The sequence below is a fragment of the Pempheris klunzingeri genome, chromosome 8, assembly GCF_042242105.1.
Source record: "Pempheris klunzingeri isolate RE-2024b chromosome 8, fPemKlu1.hap1, whole genome shotgun sequence".
In the NCBI taxonomy this organism is placed as follows: domain Eukaryota; kingdom Metazoa; phylum Chordata; class Actinopteri; order Acropomatiformes; family Pempheridae; genus Pempheris; species Pempheris klunzingeri.
In genome coordinates, this window is record NC_092019.1 from 21,630,599 (window position 1) to 21,650,280 (window position 19,682).

Consider the following 19,682-nt stretch of genomic DNA (forward strand, 5'->3'; position numbering starts at 1 on the left):
AATGCTATCACATAAGCAAGCGCTGGCATCCACTGTAATCCTGTTTTGTGAGGATTAGGCCTCCGCGGAGGTTGAGCTGATCACTGTATCTGTTTGACAGGTGGATCATGCATGAAGCATTCATTTTGACACACAGACCCGAGTGAATGACGAAGATGTGTGGACTAGCAGCCACTAACACAATGAGCAAATCCAAAAACACGTTAGTCAGCACACCACAGCGATAAAGAGTTACAGAGATAAACAGCTTTGATGTGCTGAAGGAAATTGACATTGCGTCAATGATATACAGCACAGGATGTGAAAGCCAAAGAGAATATACAGCGAGAGGTTTAAAAATGGCAGATTCGTTTCAAAAATCGAACATGGCGGGGAGTGGGTTTGGGGTGGTGGTGAGGTGGTTATACAACATTTACTCGTTGAGCAGAATTAACTGTTAAATCAGAATTTGTTCATTCTCCTGTGATGACTCTCCACTTGACTTGCGTGATGTTGTTTGTCAAAGGCTGGCCTGCTGCAATGAGCCTCGCTGAAGACCCGTTGGTTTATTTTCTCACTTATTTCATTTTGTTTTTCCTGGAAAATAATAATTGGTTGCTGAGTCACTGCTGAATTCCTCTAACTATGTGTGATAAGTTACGGGGATAAGGCAGTAAGCAAAACAGCCCCGTGCGAGCTTGTATGCCTGTGCGTGTGTGTGCACAGGATGTGTTTGCCAAAGGCAGAGGAGAGTAGTATACTCACATGGCAGACATAATTTTCCCTGCAGGCAGAAATGTTTGACTGCTGTGGAGAGCAAGATCACCGAAATTAAATATTGTTTTTTTAACAACTTCCTGAAATTCCTGCTAAGAGGTTTACTTACTCACCTTCCAATAAAAATACTACTGTCATTGCAGAGAGGAAACACATCTTGAGAATATTCAAGTGTGCAATCAATTCGTTAGGGGAGGCATCTGGAATGTAGAGCGATGGGGGGAAAAAAAAGGCAAACACTGATTAGCACTGACTTATCATGTTATTGAGCACGGCAGAATTAAATCAGGAAGGTTGAACTGGCTTTGGTTGATGGACAGTCGCCTCCTCCGTGGGAGGAGAGGTGTTTAAACATTGATTGGGAAAATCATTAATTTGTTGAAGTATGCAGTATTGCAGGCAATCTGTTGCCTTGGAATGATCGATGTCTGACCCACATTAACAGTCAAGTAGGGCAAACACTGAGCAAATGACTTGTGTTCTATGAGACCCTGAACTCTGAGGCAGCACAGACCGTGTTATTTGGAAAGAAGTTAACTAAAGACCAACAGCAGAGGGGAAAGAGGTGTTGTGTTGTTCCAGAAGTAAAAGGCTCCCCTAACCACTGGAGTTTTTCCAAGGTGTGAATAGGCATGAAAAGCTCCTGGATGAAGCACTACAGCACTACAGATGAGCAACTGCACTATGAAATATTTGGTTGTTTGATTAAAAGTCAAAGGTACAAGCCTGTGTACATAAAAACCTAGAGCTGCTCCTGTCAATATTTTCATTCTAATAATAAATTAGACTACTGTGCAAGGGGTCATCTGCAGTGAGGAATCCAGGTAAAATTATCTGCAGCTCTCATGAGCTTTTTAGCATCTTTCAGCTCATGGTTTCCGTTTTCTGACCTGCAAATCACCGCTCTGATTGTGGGCATTTGCAGACACATCATGCATCTTTTTTTATATCACTTTTGATCTTCGGCAAAATCACCAATAAATCAGTTGTGCACTACCCGTCCAGCACCACACAGCAGACAGACAAGGTTGGTGAATAACATAAGAACATACTGCAGTTTAAGAGTCAGATATTTCCCTCAGGAGACCGTAGCAGAGCTAAAGGGAAAGTGACTACTGGACTTATATTGGTCAGGAGGCCAGAAATCCGACTCTAAATGAATTCTAATGCTGCTCCATAACTGCTAGAGGTGTAAACTAGCAACTGTTGCTAACTTCAAAGTAGCCTAGAATCTGTCATTGCAGCTTCAGGGAGAAAGTCAATGTCCGAGGAGTATTTCAGCAGGCTAATGGCAGGCGGACGCTAAAGGTTAGCTAATAATGTCTTCAGCTGAAGTCAATTCGGGGTTCATATTCAAGGTCAATTTTAGTTAAATTCAGCAACTAGGTGTTGTTGTTTTTATTAAAATTCCAATGCCATGTACTCTACATTTGTCACAGCAGTGATTCATACCTCTGGCAGGCTCCTGCTCTATGGCAAATAGTGGGTTACAATATTTAGAGCCATCTGTCACACCACACTGACTGAGGAAAAACATGATGTCTCAAACTAGCCATAAATATGGAGTTCAGTTGTTATTTTATGACATATAGGATACATTTAAAAGAAAAGTTACAAATGTTAAGCTCTTTAGTGCCTACTTGGTGAATTTCTACAGTATTAAATTGTCATATCAGGGAAATGAATTGATTCTCTGTATTTATTTACCCCAAGTGAAGGAGGCAGTCAGAGCCGCGCTCATGGCAGGATGGTCCTGCACCCAACACGTGAAGGTAATTCCTGTGTCCAAAGACTGCTTCAGTGGGAGGAAAAACACACTGTACAGGAACACTTCCTGGCTGTGGTTGTCCGTCACCTGGAAACACTTCGGTTGGCTGGGGGGCATGGAGTTCACCAACCAATCTGAGGACAGCAGTGCTCCATCAGCCGGGTGTTCAGACAGATTACCGTGAGGGTTGATTGCAGGAAGGGTGCAGTTGGTGACTGACAAGTGATCGATATCGGCTGCTCTGCTCTGGTAGGTCCAGGTGAGGGTGAGCTTGCTGGGGTGGAATCCCCCAGTGAGGCAGAGAAGAGCCCACTGACCAGTAACCGGGTCCGGGGGGATCTGGAGGTAAATTTTGGGAGCAGAAGGTGGTGCTGGCAGTGGAAATGAGGTAAGAAACATAGTAAACACATTAGATAAGATAATCAGAGTGATGAGGTGATAGTAAAGATTGCAAAATTGGGCGATTGCAGCGGCAAACACACACACGACACATCGAGGGGAAATAATAGAGGAAAACACAAAAAGGATCAAGATGAAAGGCATTTATTTAAAAAGAGGAAATATGTTGATGAGTTTGAATTTAAGAATAGACAAATCAAAATATATATGGCTGCACAAAATGCAAACTGGTGAATCTCACTGAGACGTGAAGGTAAGGGATGTAAAATACAAAGAAATGATAAACATAAAATATGCACTCTATGACAAATAAAAAAACCTGCATGACTGAAAAGTCTTGTCTTTCTAAATTGCTACTCTGACTTATCCTGCAGGCACCGTCACTACTACGATATCTCCTCTGACTTCTGCCACTATTATCATTTATGTCTGCAAACCACAATTTGCACAGTATATTATTTAAGTAAAACATTGCAAAATGTTAGCCATAACAAAAGGGCGATTGGTTTTAAATGAATTGTAAAAACTGGAAGAAAACAAGTGAATTGGGGAAAAAAAACAACAACTGTTAAACAAGAATAAAATGGGGAAAAACACGATGTCATTTGTTATTTGGTGGAGGCGACCACGCATCAAAGAAAGTCAAAAGGAAGCTTTTCTTCCGCATGAAGGATTTCCACATAATAATTTGGCCATCCCTCCCTGCCTTGTTTTCTGGTGAGTTTCAATTCCCTGGGCAAGATCGATACAAGGCACTGCGCATAGTGCCGGGGTGATTATTTCTAGCTCTGTCATGAAACTGTTCAGGCAAAAAGATGAACTCTAAGGGAATTTCACATGACTTGAATTTTTATAGATTGAGCCTGGCCCTTTCTTTTATGGTGATGCATGGTCCACACTGGCGCTTGTATTGAGCTGCCTCACACTAAACGCTGTGGCTCTGGCGCACAAAAGATACAAATGAGACATAATTACCAACATGGTAACATCACCCAAGCACAACAGCCCTAATGAATTTCTAAAAAAGAGCTATTTGTTTCTCACCCAAGACGACCAGCTCGGTGCCATTGCCGCACTCTGGGTCTTTCTGCAGGACGTTCACCTCGCAGTAATACCACCCAGAATCCTCCAGTGCTACCTCTGTGATCTTCAGGGAGGAGGTTTGATTCTTCTCCTCGACGATCTGCCTGGGTGACTTTGGGATGAGCTGCTTTTCCGGCTTCATTTTGAACCACTGAACCCCATACTTGAGGGATTCCACTTTGAAATGACAGGACAGGGTTGCCGTTTCACCCCGCATCACACTGAGAGAGGAGGGATTCTGTCTAACCCTCAGTCCCTCTGGGGTGGCTGTCAGGGCTAAAGACAGAGCCATTATTACAATGTGTCATACAAAGAACTTTTAAAAAGTGCATAGTGGGTCTGCGGGTCAACCACTATTACTTTAACTGTGTGTTTAGCATGCTTGGATGACAGCTGGGAGCGAGATTTGCCAGACAAAGACGATCAGACAGAAAACTCCAAGGTGACAAAGGGAACAAAATTGGAAGTCAATTTAGTATAATTTTACATACAAACAAACATTTATTGAACGGCTCCCAATGTGATAAACATCACCTAACAACAAGTGCTGTTATTAATGCTCTTCTTGCAGACACACTGCAGTACAAAAGATTTCAGCAGCTTTGGAATTTCTGTTTGAGTGTAGCGACTGCTTGTCTAGGTAAGTGTGATGAAGTGATTATTAAGTGTGACGATGGAATACTGTAGATAAGATAAGCAAAACACTTGGTTGCTCACAGTTGGAGCACAGATGAAAAAGAAGATGAGACGACACAAAAGTGATGGTAGCAAGCGTTGCGCCAATTCTATCGTTTCTTTTTTCATCCTTAGAAATTATATATTGCATAATATTGTGTTTCATTGCGTCAATATTGATTGCTGTCACAGATGGTAAATCATTATGTAAATATATATGAAAATATATGTTATTTAATTACAAAGTGATATTTCAAGCTTTTTAAATAGGATACTCAAAGAAACTGTGAAAAAGACGAGTGTGAAGGAGGACGTTCAGTACCAATAAATAAACCATTGGGTGACAGTTTCTTCAAAGCCAACACATTTTGTAGCACGACTGACTTGTATTCAGACTGACCTGGTACTCGTCCTGCAAACAAGAGAAGAGAACACAGATGAAGCAGTTTTGCCATGCTGCCGTTGCTCCCCACTCCAAGGCTGAGTGAAATAATTTCTCAGGCACTCTTCAGTCTGAGGCTTGTGGTGCTTTAAAATGTGATGGTGTCAGCTTTTTTTTGTTGCGCTCAATGGTTTGAGTTGATGGTTCATTAATAGGTCAGTCTTCAAAAGAAACCTGAATCTCAGTCTGTTGGGGTGAAAAAAACTACACATGTCAGTGTCTTGGCAAACAAATAGGCACTCTGTCTGCACGCTGACAGAAACCACAGCGCAACGAGAACAACACATGCTGCCGCCATATCTCTACATGTTTCTGTTCCCCCCTACAGTAGGGCTGAGGCTCCTTCAATCATCAAAACCATTTCATTTGTAAGATTTGTATTTTGATCTTCAGTACTTACATGTTATTAGGTTTCTGCAAAATGCCTTAGGCTACTGAAGGTTTGTATTTATGGCCAGGCATCTAAGAAACAAGTGCTTATTATTAATAAAGTGTTACTTTAAAATGATCTCGTAACACTGAAGTAAATACAAAAGAGTCATGTTTAAAACTTGACACATGAGTTCAACTTGAGGTAAAAAAAAAAAAATGTCTTCCAAAAACTTGTCACTCTAAATTCATGGATCCACCCTGTAAAAACAGTTTCGTAGGTCGACAGATGCGACCTACAACAAAATCGAATTTTTACAAGAGAGAATTATTCCAAAAAATAGAGCACGGCTCAGGAAATGAGTTCAAAAGCCGAAAATGACAGGCCTTGGTGAGGTAATGATTATATTACTGACTGACCATTTACTTTTTAGTTTCACACTGTCCTTTAAAATGATCATTTTTGGGTCACGGTATTAGTAAAAGTCAGTGTCATCCTTTCAAACCTCCCTTATTTTTATACACCAGCTGTATGCACTTCTCAAATAATACATTTTAATGTATCATTTGTGCGGCTGATGCAAAGTCTAGTGTCTAGTGAAATGTAATATGTAATATTTTGTAATTCTCATTCTACTTTTGCTTATTCTTATTTTTCATTTCACAGTGTGATGAACATTTGTCAGAACTATCATACAGACATTATCGTTATTTATATGTTATTTCACACAAGTTGCAGTAGAATCCAGCTTGATAGTTTTTCATGTTTAGACTAAATAAATTCATCCTCCCTGGACAGATTTAAACAAAGGGAACGCTGTTGGTGTTTTGTTACAACAAGAGCTTCCAGAGGCTGAATGAGTGAACTGGAGCTGTTGTAGCTGAGGATGAGGGGACACAGATGTTTGTCATTGACACAAGGAGGACAAGTGGAGAGTTTCCTCCTCTGTGTAACATTAACCACTTAACAAGCCAGTTTGAACCAAAATAGACCCTGACAAACTCGTTAAAAATGACTCATTTTCATATTAATGATTGGTAATGACTACAGATCATTTCTGCTCTGAAGTTATCATCCAGTAATCACATTTATATAATTTGTTGGCAAGCGATTTGATACGAGCCATTTATTATGACAGTGTCTGATCAAAGCGAACATTTAGAGATTTTAAAAAACCAACCCTGAGAGAAACCTGCAAATACAACAAAAGGCAGAGGCTCTTTACTCAGCAGGAAGCAAAAAGCAAGCTGAAGCAACTCTCCTGACCTCACCTCCTTTCCAACCACAGGGGCCAACAGAGAGCCACGCTTCCAGCGACAAACCACACGCAATGAGTTCTGTTAAAAACAAAACTTTTATTTTTTTGTCTCCCTCCACTTGATAGGATTTTTAACTCCACTTCATGGATTTTGAAAAAAAAAAAAAAAGACAAAATAAAATAAGTCAAAGAAGACAAGTTCAGCAACTAAATAATCAAAAAGAAGAAGTACAATCATCTCTTCACAGCACTGAACATCTGTCGGGGTGGAAGACAAATGTTTTGTTCCTTTTCATTTTTTTTCTGTCTTATGCGTTTACATTGATGCGAACTTGAGAAATGTAACAAATGCCTGAAATTCGGGTTCAGGTGTTGTGAGAGAACCAGACATGCCTGCCCTGTTCAGCTCAGAGAATACACACACACACACACGCGCGCGCGCGCAGATGCACACATACTGTTAGATGCTTGCATGTGAAGCCCCAAGAATTACTCATTTTGTGGAGCTCAATACGCACTTGCACGAAGACACAGAGGTGCACACGCTCACATAAACACACATGAACAAACCTAGTGTACTGAGGAGTGGGAGGGCACAACTTTTACAGGTTATCTCCACGGAAAAAGAAATGGAGGGCAGGAGGAAGGAAAGAAACTGTATGTGTGTGTGTGTGGAGAGAGAGAGAAAGAGAGAGAGAGAGAGAGTGATGGGCTCCACATTCGACACTAACCTAAGCCAACTCATTCCCTCAATTATACACGGTGGGTTTTCTTCTGGTAAAATTTGTTATTAGTTTCCAAATGAGACATTTTCCATTACTCTGCAGTGACGGTTCCTGCAGTCTGTTCACTGTTATTGCCCTCTTGAGGCACACATCACATGACCAGCCCCTATCATACATCCTGTCATGTATCCCAGCCTCCAGCGCACTGTACATGGTAATAAGACACTTGAGCACACATCAGTGACTTCACTGCATCCCTAACCTATCCATAACTGCAATATAAATCAGCACAAAAACACCAGTTGGTGCTGTCACTTGTGAAAGAAATCCAAGTTTCCCCTGTCAGTTCTCAGCACCACAACCAATATTTACCCTTTGGTTGATTGACAAGGAAAATGCCAGGCGTGGGCTGGTGATTCAGAGAGGCCAAGTAATGGGACTCTTTCTATGTTGGAGATGTGAGGTGGGCGACTTAATGACTAGGGGAGACGTGATGGGCGAGATGCCTCCATTGTGTTGCCTGGTCCACGCGAGCGTTGCTGTTGCTCAGCTGGTGGAGTGCAGCACGCTGTTAATTAGCCAGACGTGCCCGTTCATAGAGAGGTGAGGGATTGACAAGACGCCATCTGCGGTGAGGAAGAGGGCGAGGCTGGCGGCTCTGCATTATCTATCTATCTATCTATCTATCTATCTATCTATCTATCTATCTATCTATCTATCTATCTATCTATCTATCTATCTATCTATCTATCTATCTATCTGTCTATCTGTCTATCTATCTATCTATCTATCGTAATTAATGAACACTAATCTCCACCCACACCTGTATCTTGTAACTATTATATGACTGAAATCAGCACATCTGATACCGTTTCCAAAAACCTGAAGCATCCTCAGGCTCACTGTTGTGGAGACTTTCCTCCTCACAATCCTGTCTGGCATGCTGTATAGTAATGCACTCATTAGCTGTGGTAATGGAAAAGTACTGGGCCTTAATAGACTTGCAACGTTGACTTTGCCCATGAGAACTGACTGAGCCTGTAGATAGTTGGTAAACAATAGATAATTAGGATAATATATAGGAATTAGGAGTGCGTTGCTGTTAAGGACGTGCACAGGGGATTTAGAACAATGATAATCGTCCATATATACTTGTCACTGCGCGTAGCATATCCTTTTGGTATACTGACTCTGCTGCTGCAATGACTGTAATTTCTCACACTATTAAATTAAAATCTGTTTTTTGTTTCGCTCACACCTTATCTTTGTGTATTTTACATCCAGACATAAGCCTCCAGACACAGTGTCAATAGCTGCTCGCGTTGGCAACAGCAATGATGATCCAGGTTACATCTCAGTCATTGTTCATAAAATATAATGTAACATTAAAGCACCCACCAAATAATACAAAAAAGGAGCATTAATGTATATTATGTAGGAGGACAAACAACAAACCAGCATGGATTACCTTGACAAGAAAAACAAATGATGAATTTCTTACTGCCGGGATCTGAACTGGGGCTCTGAACACATGGTTTACTGAGCTGACATTACAGCTTGCCCAAATAGTTTCAGAGAAGGGCTTAAAATCGATGCGCAATTAGGGGTGTCTTGTATCAGGCATGATGAATTATGCTCTCTGTTCTAAGGCTGGTCTATAGACACTTGATCAATTCAGCTTTTGGGGACCTGGTAAGGCAGGCTGGGGAGAAATTGCTCTATTCCAAAGCCATTCAGTCGAATGTATTGATTAACCATTGCGTTCTGAATTGAAAGTCGGTGCGTGATCTGTTCTACGTAAGGGAGGGTGTTGTAGGGAAGGTTACAGCCTGAGCTTGCCACATATATAGCGAAGAAAGCACTACATTTAGACCTTCTCCTCTGTACACTTCTTTAGCTATTCTACAGTCGGCCCTTTCCGAATTCTTCTCAGCAAAGGCACACAGCTCTGTATTTTACAAATCCTATTCCAAAAATCCACGTCATGACCCTGCACTGATACGGAAACATAAATAAAACCAAAACAAAAAGTGCCAATTATTTACAATTACACAAGTTCATACAAACAAAAGTACAAGTGCAATACAATGCTGTGTGCTGTAAACTACAGCTATGTGCTAGTTGGGTGAAATCTAAAAAAACAGCTTCATGGCACCTTATAAACAAAGATTCTGTAAACAGATTATTATAACCTTCAGCTGCAGGAGCCAATCAACACTTGCTCATCAGGGTGCGCCGAATGTAATTAAGGGCCGAGCTAACGTCTTGTTTATATCACTGTAAACTCATTGAACCCCAGTTGGGGTGTTATTTATACACTTGAAGTAGGCCAGACTGTGTTTGTGATCAAGGCTATGCTAATGCTATTCATATTACATAGTGCAACCATAAATAGTGTGATGTACACCTTCCCCTGGGAAAGACCACAGCGCTGAAAGTTTGGAAATTCAATATGAGTGCCTGTCTGTCTTCTTTCCTTAAATGGAGAGTTCACTGTCTGGTTAGTGTCATCCCATCTCCCTCTGGCTCTCAGCTTTTGGATTTGCATTGTCAGGGTATTCTCCCGTGGGCCCCGTCGGACCGGGTGCTCCCTCCACAGCATCCTCATCTGCCCTCCAATTGTGCACCCAGAGGATCTGCTGCCTCCTTGCCCACACTCTCTCCAGTCCTCTCTCGCACCAAAAGTGTGACTCATTCACATACATCATGACTCATGAAAACATTTTCGCCACTAGTTTGTATAAATGGCCACATTGTGTTTATCATCATTCCTCGATTTCAGGTCGTGTTGTCCGAATTCGCCTCCATCCGGACCCTTTACCCATAAACCTGAACACAACATACATATGCTTTGTTTTCTTTTTTTTTTTTTTTTTTCAAAATCCAGCCATACACGAACATTGACGTGCTTTTTTTCAAACCCACATTGAGAAACATGACAGTATGTTACTTTTTTGTCCATGTTTTTTTTTTTTTTTTTTTTTTTTGATGTTTTCTTCAGTTTTTCGTTGTTTTTCTTCATCAAGGACAGATTATGTACATACAGATGTTATATGCCACTGACAAACCTAGTGGGACACAGACATGGAACAGTGTGCAGAATGTGAGTGGGAAAAAAAGAGCATGAGAGACAGAGATACTGAGAGGATGAAAAAGCGACTGAGACAGAAAGCACTGACCAAACGACCTGCTCTTGTGCTTGAAATGGAATCCGTCATTATTTTTGGAGCAACACGATGCATGCACAAACAGTGTGTGTTCTGTCACACAGACATCCCGACTACATCGCAGAGGGCAAGACTTTTTGAGTACAACATGAAGATTAAGGGCCATTTAAACAGAGCTTCACAATCATTTCAGAGTACTGTACACAGTAAAAGTACAACAACAGACTTATTTGATATACCTTGTTAATGGACATTTTCCAGATATTACACCATAGCTTTAACCATGTCTGACACCTCTTGCACAGTAGAGTTAGGGGTTATTGCTGGTTTCAAATAAAATCAAACAAAACACATTCACACAACTGATTCACTACGGAGTATTTCCCCTTTAAGGTCGCAGTAGTCAGGGTTCAGCCGTGGTAAACTCATCTCTCCGTGCAGGCTCGTTATGGCAAATTTGCATATAGTCGCTGCATGTGAGTGGAACAGCGTTTCAGCAGAGAAACGAGCGCCACCATATTGAAATATGGGCTTACCTCCCACTGTTTGTGCTGTGCGGGAGAAGTGGATGGATAATTGTGCCATGGGGGTTTTGTAGTGCCCATGCCTGCATGTCACAGGTACACATTGGAGGGAGTACCGGTGCACCAATGCGAGGTTGTCCTTGAAGAGGATTCCTGTCAGTGGCAGGATTGAGCTTGATTTATGGGGGCCATCACTGGCTGGCAGGAGGGACAGGTGGAGCCCAGGCTCCTTCATTTAGCCAGCCACAGGTAATGGCTAATTACATCTTTATCTCCCTGCGGTCTGGCCGAACAAGAACCGACTTACAGCCACGACCAGAGACTGACATGGATCCAAATCATTTATCTAGCTGGTCGGAGAGAGACACACTATGATAAGTGGACAAATATGCAGTAAATGTGTGTGTGATGCAGTTAACAGCATGACAAAAAGAGTCCAATACATAAACTGTTACAAATTATAAATTACATCATCATTCACTGCTTCTGGACTGGATGAAATAATCCCTCAGACTGTTTCAAATGCGTTTTTAAAAAGCTTGTCATGGCAAAATAGAGCACATCACTTCGAAAACTTTACATCTTTTTTTTTTTTGTTTGTTTTTTTCATTGTAGTCGTTCAATGTGTGTGACTTCTCAGAGCAAAGTACAAAAATTATTTTTCCCACACACGGCTCATTTACCATCAGATTTTGTTCATTTTTTTTTCTCACATGGAATTACTATTCATAGTTATTCAAATACTTATTAACATCATCATCTGTACTATTATTAACACCAAAAAAGTAAAAGCAGGTAACCTTGCAGAGTAAAACAGACACAGTGCAGGGAGGGAGGGAGGGAGGGAGGGAGTGTAGAGAGGATGGACTCACAACAGGAACATCTCTAACCGGTACATGCTATCAACAAGCGACAAAGAGGATGGAGCCACAGCTTTGAAACAGAAGATATTGTTGTCACTGGACAGTCTCTTGCTGCTTCAGAAGACTGCAGCGTAGTCGAGGCTGATGGGAGATGTTGCTTGGCGCCAGGCGGCTCAAGGCCGCCGGCGTCGCCTCTGTACTGCATATATTTACACTGGGGAGAAAGACGGAGGGAGGAGGGGGGTTGACACGGAGCAGAGAACACTATAGCGATGCGAAGGGCGACTGGACAGAGCACATTGAACAGAGGGGCACGGGGACTAAAAAGGTTTGGGTGGTGAGGGTGTCGACATGCAAAACCTTGGTATAAACCCCCCAAATTACATAAAGGGGTAGTTAAGATTGACACTGTCACCACCCACCCTTTTTTTTTTATACATTTTGACATCATTCATAGCAGCCTCACTGCTACACAGTTAAAATCAAAAATCCATACATGTGTGTGTAAGTGTGTGTGTGTGATCAAAGGGTGACACTTCACATGGCCACCAATTGGACAATTTTCAAAAGGTCACATGACCGCCAGTACCACATTATAACTATAATTTCCATAAATAACCACCATAATATTGTTATTTTATGTATCATTTCCATAAGGCAAACATTGTAGGTCAGTCATTAGTCTATGTAGTATATTACATACATGATCGTCCAGTTGTTAGATTATCTATTTTCTCATTGATCACGGACACAATAATCATTAATATACACTCTCTATCAACATCAGCCAAGTGGTAATGATGGGGGGTAAAACAAGGTAAGGGGAGGGAGTACCAAGTCAGACAAATCTGCAAGGCATTCTGGGAGACAAAAAGAGAGAGACAGAGTGTGTGGGTGAGAGAGGGAGGGAGAGATGATTACAATGATTTCACTTTGAAATTGAATTGAGGGTGCTGGGGATTCGGGGCTGGGATGGGGCGGGCGATGTGGTTGTGTGTTTTATGCAATGATTCAATGGCTCCTGGATTAATGCATATTCTTTTTGTTCACAGTGATGGGTTCGTAATTAAAGAATTTCATTTCCTTCTTCCTTCCATAGAGGGGAAGAAAGGGAGGGAGGGAGGAGGGGGCGGGGCTTTTCATTTAGGGACAATTCCAGGTGGAGCTCCATCTTTACACCTTCAGCAGGAGGACAGCAGAGAGGGAAACCCAAACGCACATGGAGACGCTCATTCCTGCATGTAAACCAGTTCCTCGCCCCTGTATGGCCCCCGGTCCTGGGTGAAAACAGAAGGGAAAAAGCAGAAACGTGTACAGTTAAATACAAACAGAGAGCCACTGACACCGCAACAAGTACGGGGTTTCTGTTTGAGACAGCTTTTGCACATTTTTAAACATATTACAATTAATTAACCAAATTAATTCTGATTCCTTGGCATAATTACAGCGAACAATTAAGACATATCCTGTGTTTCACAATAGTGATATGGTTACTAATACATTTCCCATATCCAAACAGCTCTACAGTCATTGTACCATCTGAAGCTCTTTCAATATCCTCATTTCTTTTTTTAATATGCTGGAGATGGCTGAGCATCATTTAAGATCATAGTGTACTTAAAATAGCAGTAACATAGAAAGACTATGGCATATGTCAAAGCCATTGTATATACAGCAGTAGACATAGTAGATACTTTGACTTGTCAAACACAAGAAGCCAACCTACTGAACCCACATGCACAATACAAGCACCCTGGAAATGAGAAATCTGAAGCCAGTGTTAATGTTATTAGCTTCCCCTGTGTTTCATAAGTCAAATTGAAAACTGTAAGACTGGTCTACTGAAGTACAGAAACATATTTGGTTAATCTCAAGCTACAACACGATGAAATGCAGAAGCTAACATGTTGTAGACCTTCAGACATTTTGACTTGTCAAACAAAGTTGACATATAAGCCAGGGAGGCAGCATGAACAATACAAGCACCCTGCCACTGGAGCACCTACATGGAATACAACCCATATTAAAGTTATTAGTTACACCCATAATTGATAAGTCTTAATGTCCATGTCTATTGAATTATGTAATTCAGTATGTTAATTTGGTTAATCTTAAATTATAAGGCCATTAAATGCTGTGGTGACAACCTAAGAATGGTTCTCCAGAGAGAGAGAGACAGAAATAAAACTCAATATTAAAAAAATATTGTATTAGGGATAAAAAATTGCATCACAATTGAAGGGGCAATTGCGTGAAAACCTTAACCTTCTCTCTTCCCGTTTTGTGCCCTTCACAGTGCAGTTTCCAAAAACCTGGTGGCTTATAATGTGACAGTGTAGAGTGGAAGCTGGTACAGGCTGCCAGCGGTCTCCGTAATGGGCTCATTGGTTGAGGGTAATTACAATAATGTGCCAATTTTGATGTGATAGTGGGTTGTTGATGTTAAAATGCTACATGTGGCACCTTTAAAATGGTGAACAAAAGAGGTACAAAAGCGGGGAAACGAAGTCAGGAGAGGCAATGACAGTGAGGGACAGAGTATGAATAGAAATGCCATAAAAGTATCCGATTATGGTGCGATTTTCCTTGCCTGGTCCAGAACAGAAAGGGGTTTGTTGTGTTCTAATGATGGCAGGAGAAGATTAGGGAGGAAAGAGGAGGCAGAAGGACAGATGATGGAGAGATAGGCTGACAGAAGTGGCAGCAGCGGTGGGGAAAGAGAGCAGGAAGATGTATGGGTCTGACGGGGGAGTGAGTCATTGAAGGGAGACTGACCGAGATAATGGGTAAAGGAATGAAAGAAGAAAGGGGATAGATGAAGGACTCACTTAAGATGGTAATGCCGAATGCCGTAAAGGAGGGGAGGGTGGGTGACGGGAAATGGAACGGTAGGAAATCGCTCATTGGGGACGGTTAATGTGAATTGGGGTTGGAGTGAGATGACAACTTCTTGTGTAACGGTACAGAGCAAAGCGACAGTCTGTGTTCGTGCATGCAGGAATGCCGATGGCCGAGAGATGGAGGGTGAGAGCATGGACGAATAAGAGAGGGAAAGTGAGAGAGAGACGGTAATGTAGGCGAGCAAAGCTTTAATGGGGCGGAGAATAACGAAAATGGGGAGAAGGAGGGAGGAGAGGGCTGAGAAAATGCTGTGCTGTGTGCAGAGCAGAAATGAGATGGGCCGAGGAGGGAACAACAGTGTGTCATTGCATATGTACCGTTTTGTCGTCGAGTGTCTGCTCAAACTCTTGCACTTTGATCGATTGTCGCACGAGATAACTGTGAGTCTGCTTGTGTGTATTTGTGATACCTTGGGTTTGCGTACATGTGTGCAATGTACATGCACCTGCGTGTAGCTCTGTGTCATAACTTACGAAACAGCAGCATGCTGGCGTTGGAAGCCCCAAGACGGTTTGAAGCAAAGCAGGTATAGTTGCCAAAGTGTTTCTCTGTCACATTGGTGAACAGCAGCAGCGAGCGCGTCTTCTCGTTTTTGATCCTCAGGGTGTTGTCACTCTCTACCGGCCTGGGTGGTAGTGGTGGGGGAGCAAAAGCGAATGAAGGAAGCAGAAAGAAAAAGAGACAAAGAGTGTGACAAAAACATCACACATAGTGACTCAGCCTGCATAAGAGGCTTTTTTTCTCTGTCTCTCCAGAGACGACCAAGCAACACAGCCCCCCCCCCCACATCGGCTCTGTCGCACCTTGTACTAATAGTGAAATCTAACACTCCATAAATAACAGAGACCTCCTGCTGGGGCCCATTATACTCTATTAACAGCTCTCTCTGGCTGGCAAAAGCTTGTCTAAGTACTTCTGCGTCTTGCTTTGCCTGATGCCAAATCACCTTAACTCTTCTGCGCTCTCTGGGACCTTTTACAAACTTGGAAGGACAGACTGTATGCAGGTAATAGAGAGAAAATAGGTTTCCAACAAGCTAATCTTTCTCCAGAGATGGGAAAAACATACATGATTATCTCAGAGCTATATTAATGTCAGAGGTTAGGCGAATGGATGGCGGCCAAGACTACATCCACAGTGATCCGGCAAAACCCGAAAATGCTGTTTGTATGTCAAAAAGTCCGTCTTATTCTGGTAGTTTTTTGTAAAGATCTCTTTCCACTCTGAAATGTCACAACAATCATTTTTTTCTACAACTACAATTTATTCTGCTGAGGCTCAGCTGGTTAAAACTCCGTTCCGTTCCCCTTCCTCTGGGATCACATACTGTATTTTAATACTGTTGAACTCATTAACATACTTTCGGTTTCTGTTGTCAGGCAACTAATAGGTATAAAACTGCGATTTGACTGAAGCTCATAAAAGGCACGTGCCAACCGGGGGCACACTGTTATTCCTGAGCCGCTGTACTGAGACGTTGACCAATAAATGTCAACACCACAAATCACAAATGCAGGTTAATGCCAACACCTCCAGTATGTGATCGCTCTACTGACATTTAAAATGTGTGTGCTCACAGAGTGGGTTTGAGGGAAAGTTGTCTTCTTAACTTCATTGCTACAGTCCCCAACTGTTTCTAAGAAGGCATATGTCATTAATTCGAATGCTCGAATTGAACCAAGGTCGAGTTTGAAAGTTTTCCACATTAACACTAAAATGTAAGTGGATTTTTCCACCCTGTGGAGCATTCCTCAGAAGCCCTGGACTCTTTGGAGGCCTCACCTGTGGTCATCTCTGTACCACTCGAAGGCAGCTGGTGGTACTGCCATGGCTTCACAGCGCAAGATGGCTGTTTTACCCAAATGGGCTGGCATGTTCTTCATGTCTGTGATCATGGGAGGGTCTGGTGGAGAGAAAACAGTGGAGAAGAGAATGGACAAGCAGAGGGAGGGGATTCTGCAATTAGCATACATCTGCATTCACTGAGAAGTCAAGTCAGGTCAACCCGGGGTAGCAAATAAGGTTGACAAACCCCCGGAGAGAATGAAATTAAGATGTATGAATACATACATAGTAATGCATCTGCAGTATTTACATACACCATAAATAAATCTGTGTGCTATAACATGTGAAATCCAGGGTGAGTTGAATTATTACCACTGGGAGGGCGGGATACTTACAGTTGACCGTGACCTTGACTTTGCGCTGATCGGGTGGAGCCACTCCATTGTTGGTGATGCATTCATAGTCCTCGGCCTGCTGCCTCTTGATCTCTGTGATGTCTAGGAATTCCCCCTCACTCACCAACCCATCTATTAATGTAAGGCAGATGTCAAAGGTCACTATGTATCAAACGTAAGGTGTCTCAGGCCACTGATTAAGGTTTAGTACTTGAGATTCAGCCGCAGGTGGACAGCTGAGACTAATGATTTATGAGCATGGGGCAGGCATCGATGTATGCATCAGATAACATCATGTAATACTTATTTATGGAAAATCACTGACATGATGTGTTGAAAATCAGTATCAAGGTATTCGCAGACTAATGTCCCAATTTGATACATGTTACAAAAAATACATATATTTGAGTTTAATGCAATGAACCCTGCTATATCATACGACATTTCTCATTTTGTTTTATCTTTAACGGCCATTGGCTGCTTCACATAATTAATTTGGACAACAAAAAACAAGAATGTGAAATTAATAAAAATATCATTCCACAAAAAAAGTGATGATATCGAATTATCGACATCTGTAATCAAGACAAACTGATTATATTGCAATAATATTTTTCTCATGACCCACACGAAGGGCCTCTAGCTGGTTTGGCCACTTAGTGGATGGTTTCATAGATGCAAAGTACGTAAACATGATTCAACAGCAGTGACACCATTACTTGCATGGTGTCAGGGGAAATTGCAAGCTTTCCTTCCTAGCAGTGGTCACACCGGGGGGTGATGGCTTGTTCACTACTTTACGTAGTGAGAAGAATATCTGGCTTTTATTTGATGTTGACAAACTCCCAGGTGTTCCCAAAACCAAATTAGTCAGTCTCGCACTTTCACTCTTTTTCCTCGGGCGACTAACAGCCACAGAATATTTTCAGAGGGGAGAGTCGAAGGGACGGACTACAAGTTATTGCTCCTTCATGTGAGGGAATGGATGTTGGGGGTGTTATTGGATCGACGGAGGCAGAGAGAGAACGCGAGCGGAGAGGGAAGAAGAATGAGAGTGAGCGTGCACCCCCTCCTCCCTGCGAGTCTTAGCAGCCAGCTGTCTCACAGCCTCCAAAACCATTAGGCCTTTTTTTCCCCTTTACCCCATTAAAGAAGTCAGACTGTGGAACACGACATAATATATAATCTCACCACTAACAAGGAAATCCAGCTCTTAAATTGCCGCTCACTTTTTCCTTTCAAAGCCCCCCCAAATATACACACAACCACTGTCAATCAGTGGACCTTTACATCCCCTCAAACACAAACACACACACACGGCTGCTGTGAACGTTTGTGAGCAACACCGACGTAAACACACACGCACAAAAAAGACACTAAACGCCATGATTATTCCTGTCAGAGATTAGCGCGGCGGTTCTAATTGAAGATTATACTGGAGGATTATTAGTGCGGCTACTGAGCTGGAGACGATTATTTGCAGCTGCTGCGGCAGAGGCTGAGCAGCGAGCGACAACCACGGTGATGGCTGCTTGTGCCACCCGAGCGAGTGCGGGCGGGCGCCGGGTGATGGGGTGGGTGCAATGTTATCCACTCATTCCATTAGTCTAATAAATATAGCTCTCTTGTGACATCTCGGGCAGGCAGGCAGGCAGAGCACCAAACTTTGCTAGAGGGGGGGGAGCTGTGAAGGCACGGGGGGGGGGGGAGAGGGGGAGAAAAGGATAGAATCAGACACGAGCACTGGAGAAATTACACACGAGCCTGTTACAGATGACTTCCAAGAAATAAAAAACAGGAGCAATCGAGCGCTGGAGAGCGCATTACAGACACGGAGAGAGGGAGTGGTAATTTGCACGGGATACCGAGCAAGAGACTGAAAGAGATACACAGATATAAAGATAGAAGAAAAAGAGAGAGAGAAACAACATAAAGAGGGTAAAGGAGAGATGTCAACTTGGGTATTTGATGTGGTTGAATCTTTCATGGACTTTTCATCCCCAGCACCTGTGTGTGATCTAATATGACAGTGCAAAGCAGCCCTCTCGCTCTCCCTTTCTTTGCCTCCCTCTCCATCCCCTGAGATCTCTGGACCAGCATTGCACACCTCTTTCCACTTTGGTGGGAGATCATATCTGACTGGAGCTGGCCCCTGGCACTCCTACAATGGCCTGTAAAATACAGCTCCATCAACCACTTATGGCTTTTGAAGGAGACTGACTCCTGACCACCAGAGATAGTCGGATTGCACCTAAAAAAAGGGGGGGGGGGGTTGTATGAATCAGAGAGAGAGAGACGGGGGGGAGGATCAGGAGTTCTGGCCTGTCCTACAGTAAAACCACGCTCTATTTCCCCGGCAGCACTCTGAGCCTGACTAGATCATCAGGGCACTTGATTTCCTGGCCACTCTTACCCATTTCCATTACAAACACTACTGTCAAGGCAGAGAGTTCAGGTGTTGGGTTAAAACAGAGACGAATGGACGGGCTGACAGACTCTAAAACCTGTCATTTGGAAGAGAAAAGGGCTGAAATGTGTTAGCTGAGCTAAATGAAGCTGCGGCAGAAGGTA

General features: G+C 42.6%; 2 protein-coding genes across 2 annotated transcripts in view; both read right to left on the reverse strand.

Moving 5' to 3' along the window:
* Positions 1-394: 394 nt before the first annotated feature.
* Positions 395-5,147, reverse strand: LOC139204680 (tyrosine-protein phosphatase non-receptor type substrate 1-like). Its single transcript, XM_070834636.1, has 6 exons — positions 5,082-5,147; positions 3,968-4,273; positions 2,464-2,895; positions 870-956; positions 745-786; positions 395-576 (listed from the first exon to the last, which is right to left on the reverse strand). Coding segments are annotated over exons 1-6 (924 nt in total). The 5' UTR covers positions 5,137-5,147; the 3' UTR covers positions 395-574.
* An 8,056-nt stretch (positions 5,148-13,203) lies between these two features.
* The window catches only part of iglon5 (IgLON family member 5), an 84,129-nt gene continuing 77,650 nt past the window's right edge, over positions 13,204-19,682 (reverse strand). The window contains exons 5-8 of the mRNA XM_070836181.1: positions 17,112-17,243; positions 16,714-16,834; positions 15,405-15,556; positions 13,204-13,307 (exon numbers count right to left, since the gene is read on the reverse strand). Of these exons, the coding sequence (XP_070692282.1) occupies positions 13,204-13,307; positions 15,405-15,556; positions 16,714-16,834; positions 17,112-17,243 (509 nt within the window). The remainder of the gene's footprint in view (positions 13,308-15,404; positions 15,557-16,713; positions 16,835-17,111; positions 17,244-19,682) is intronic.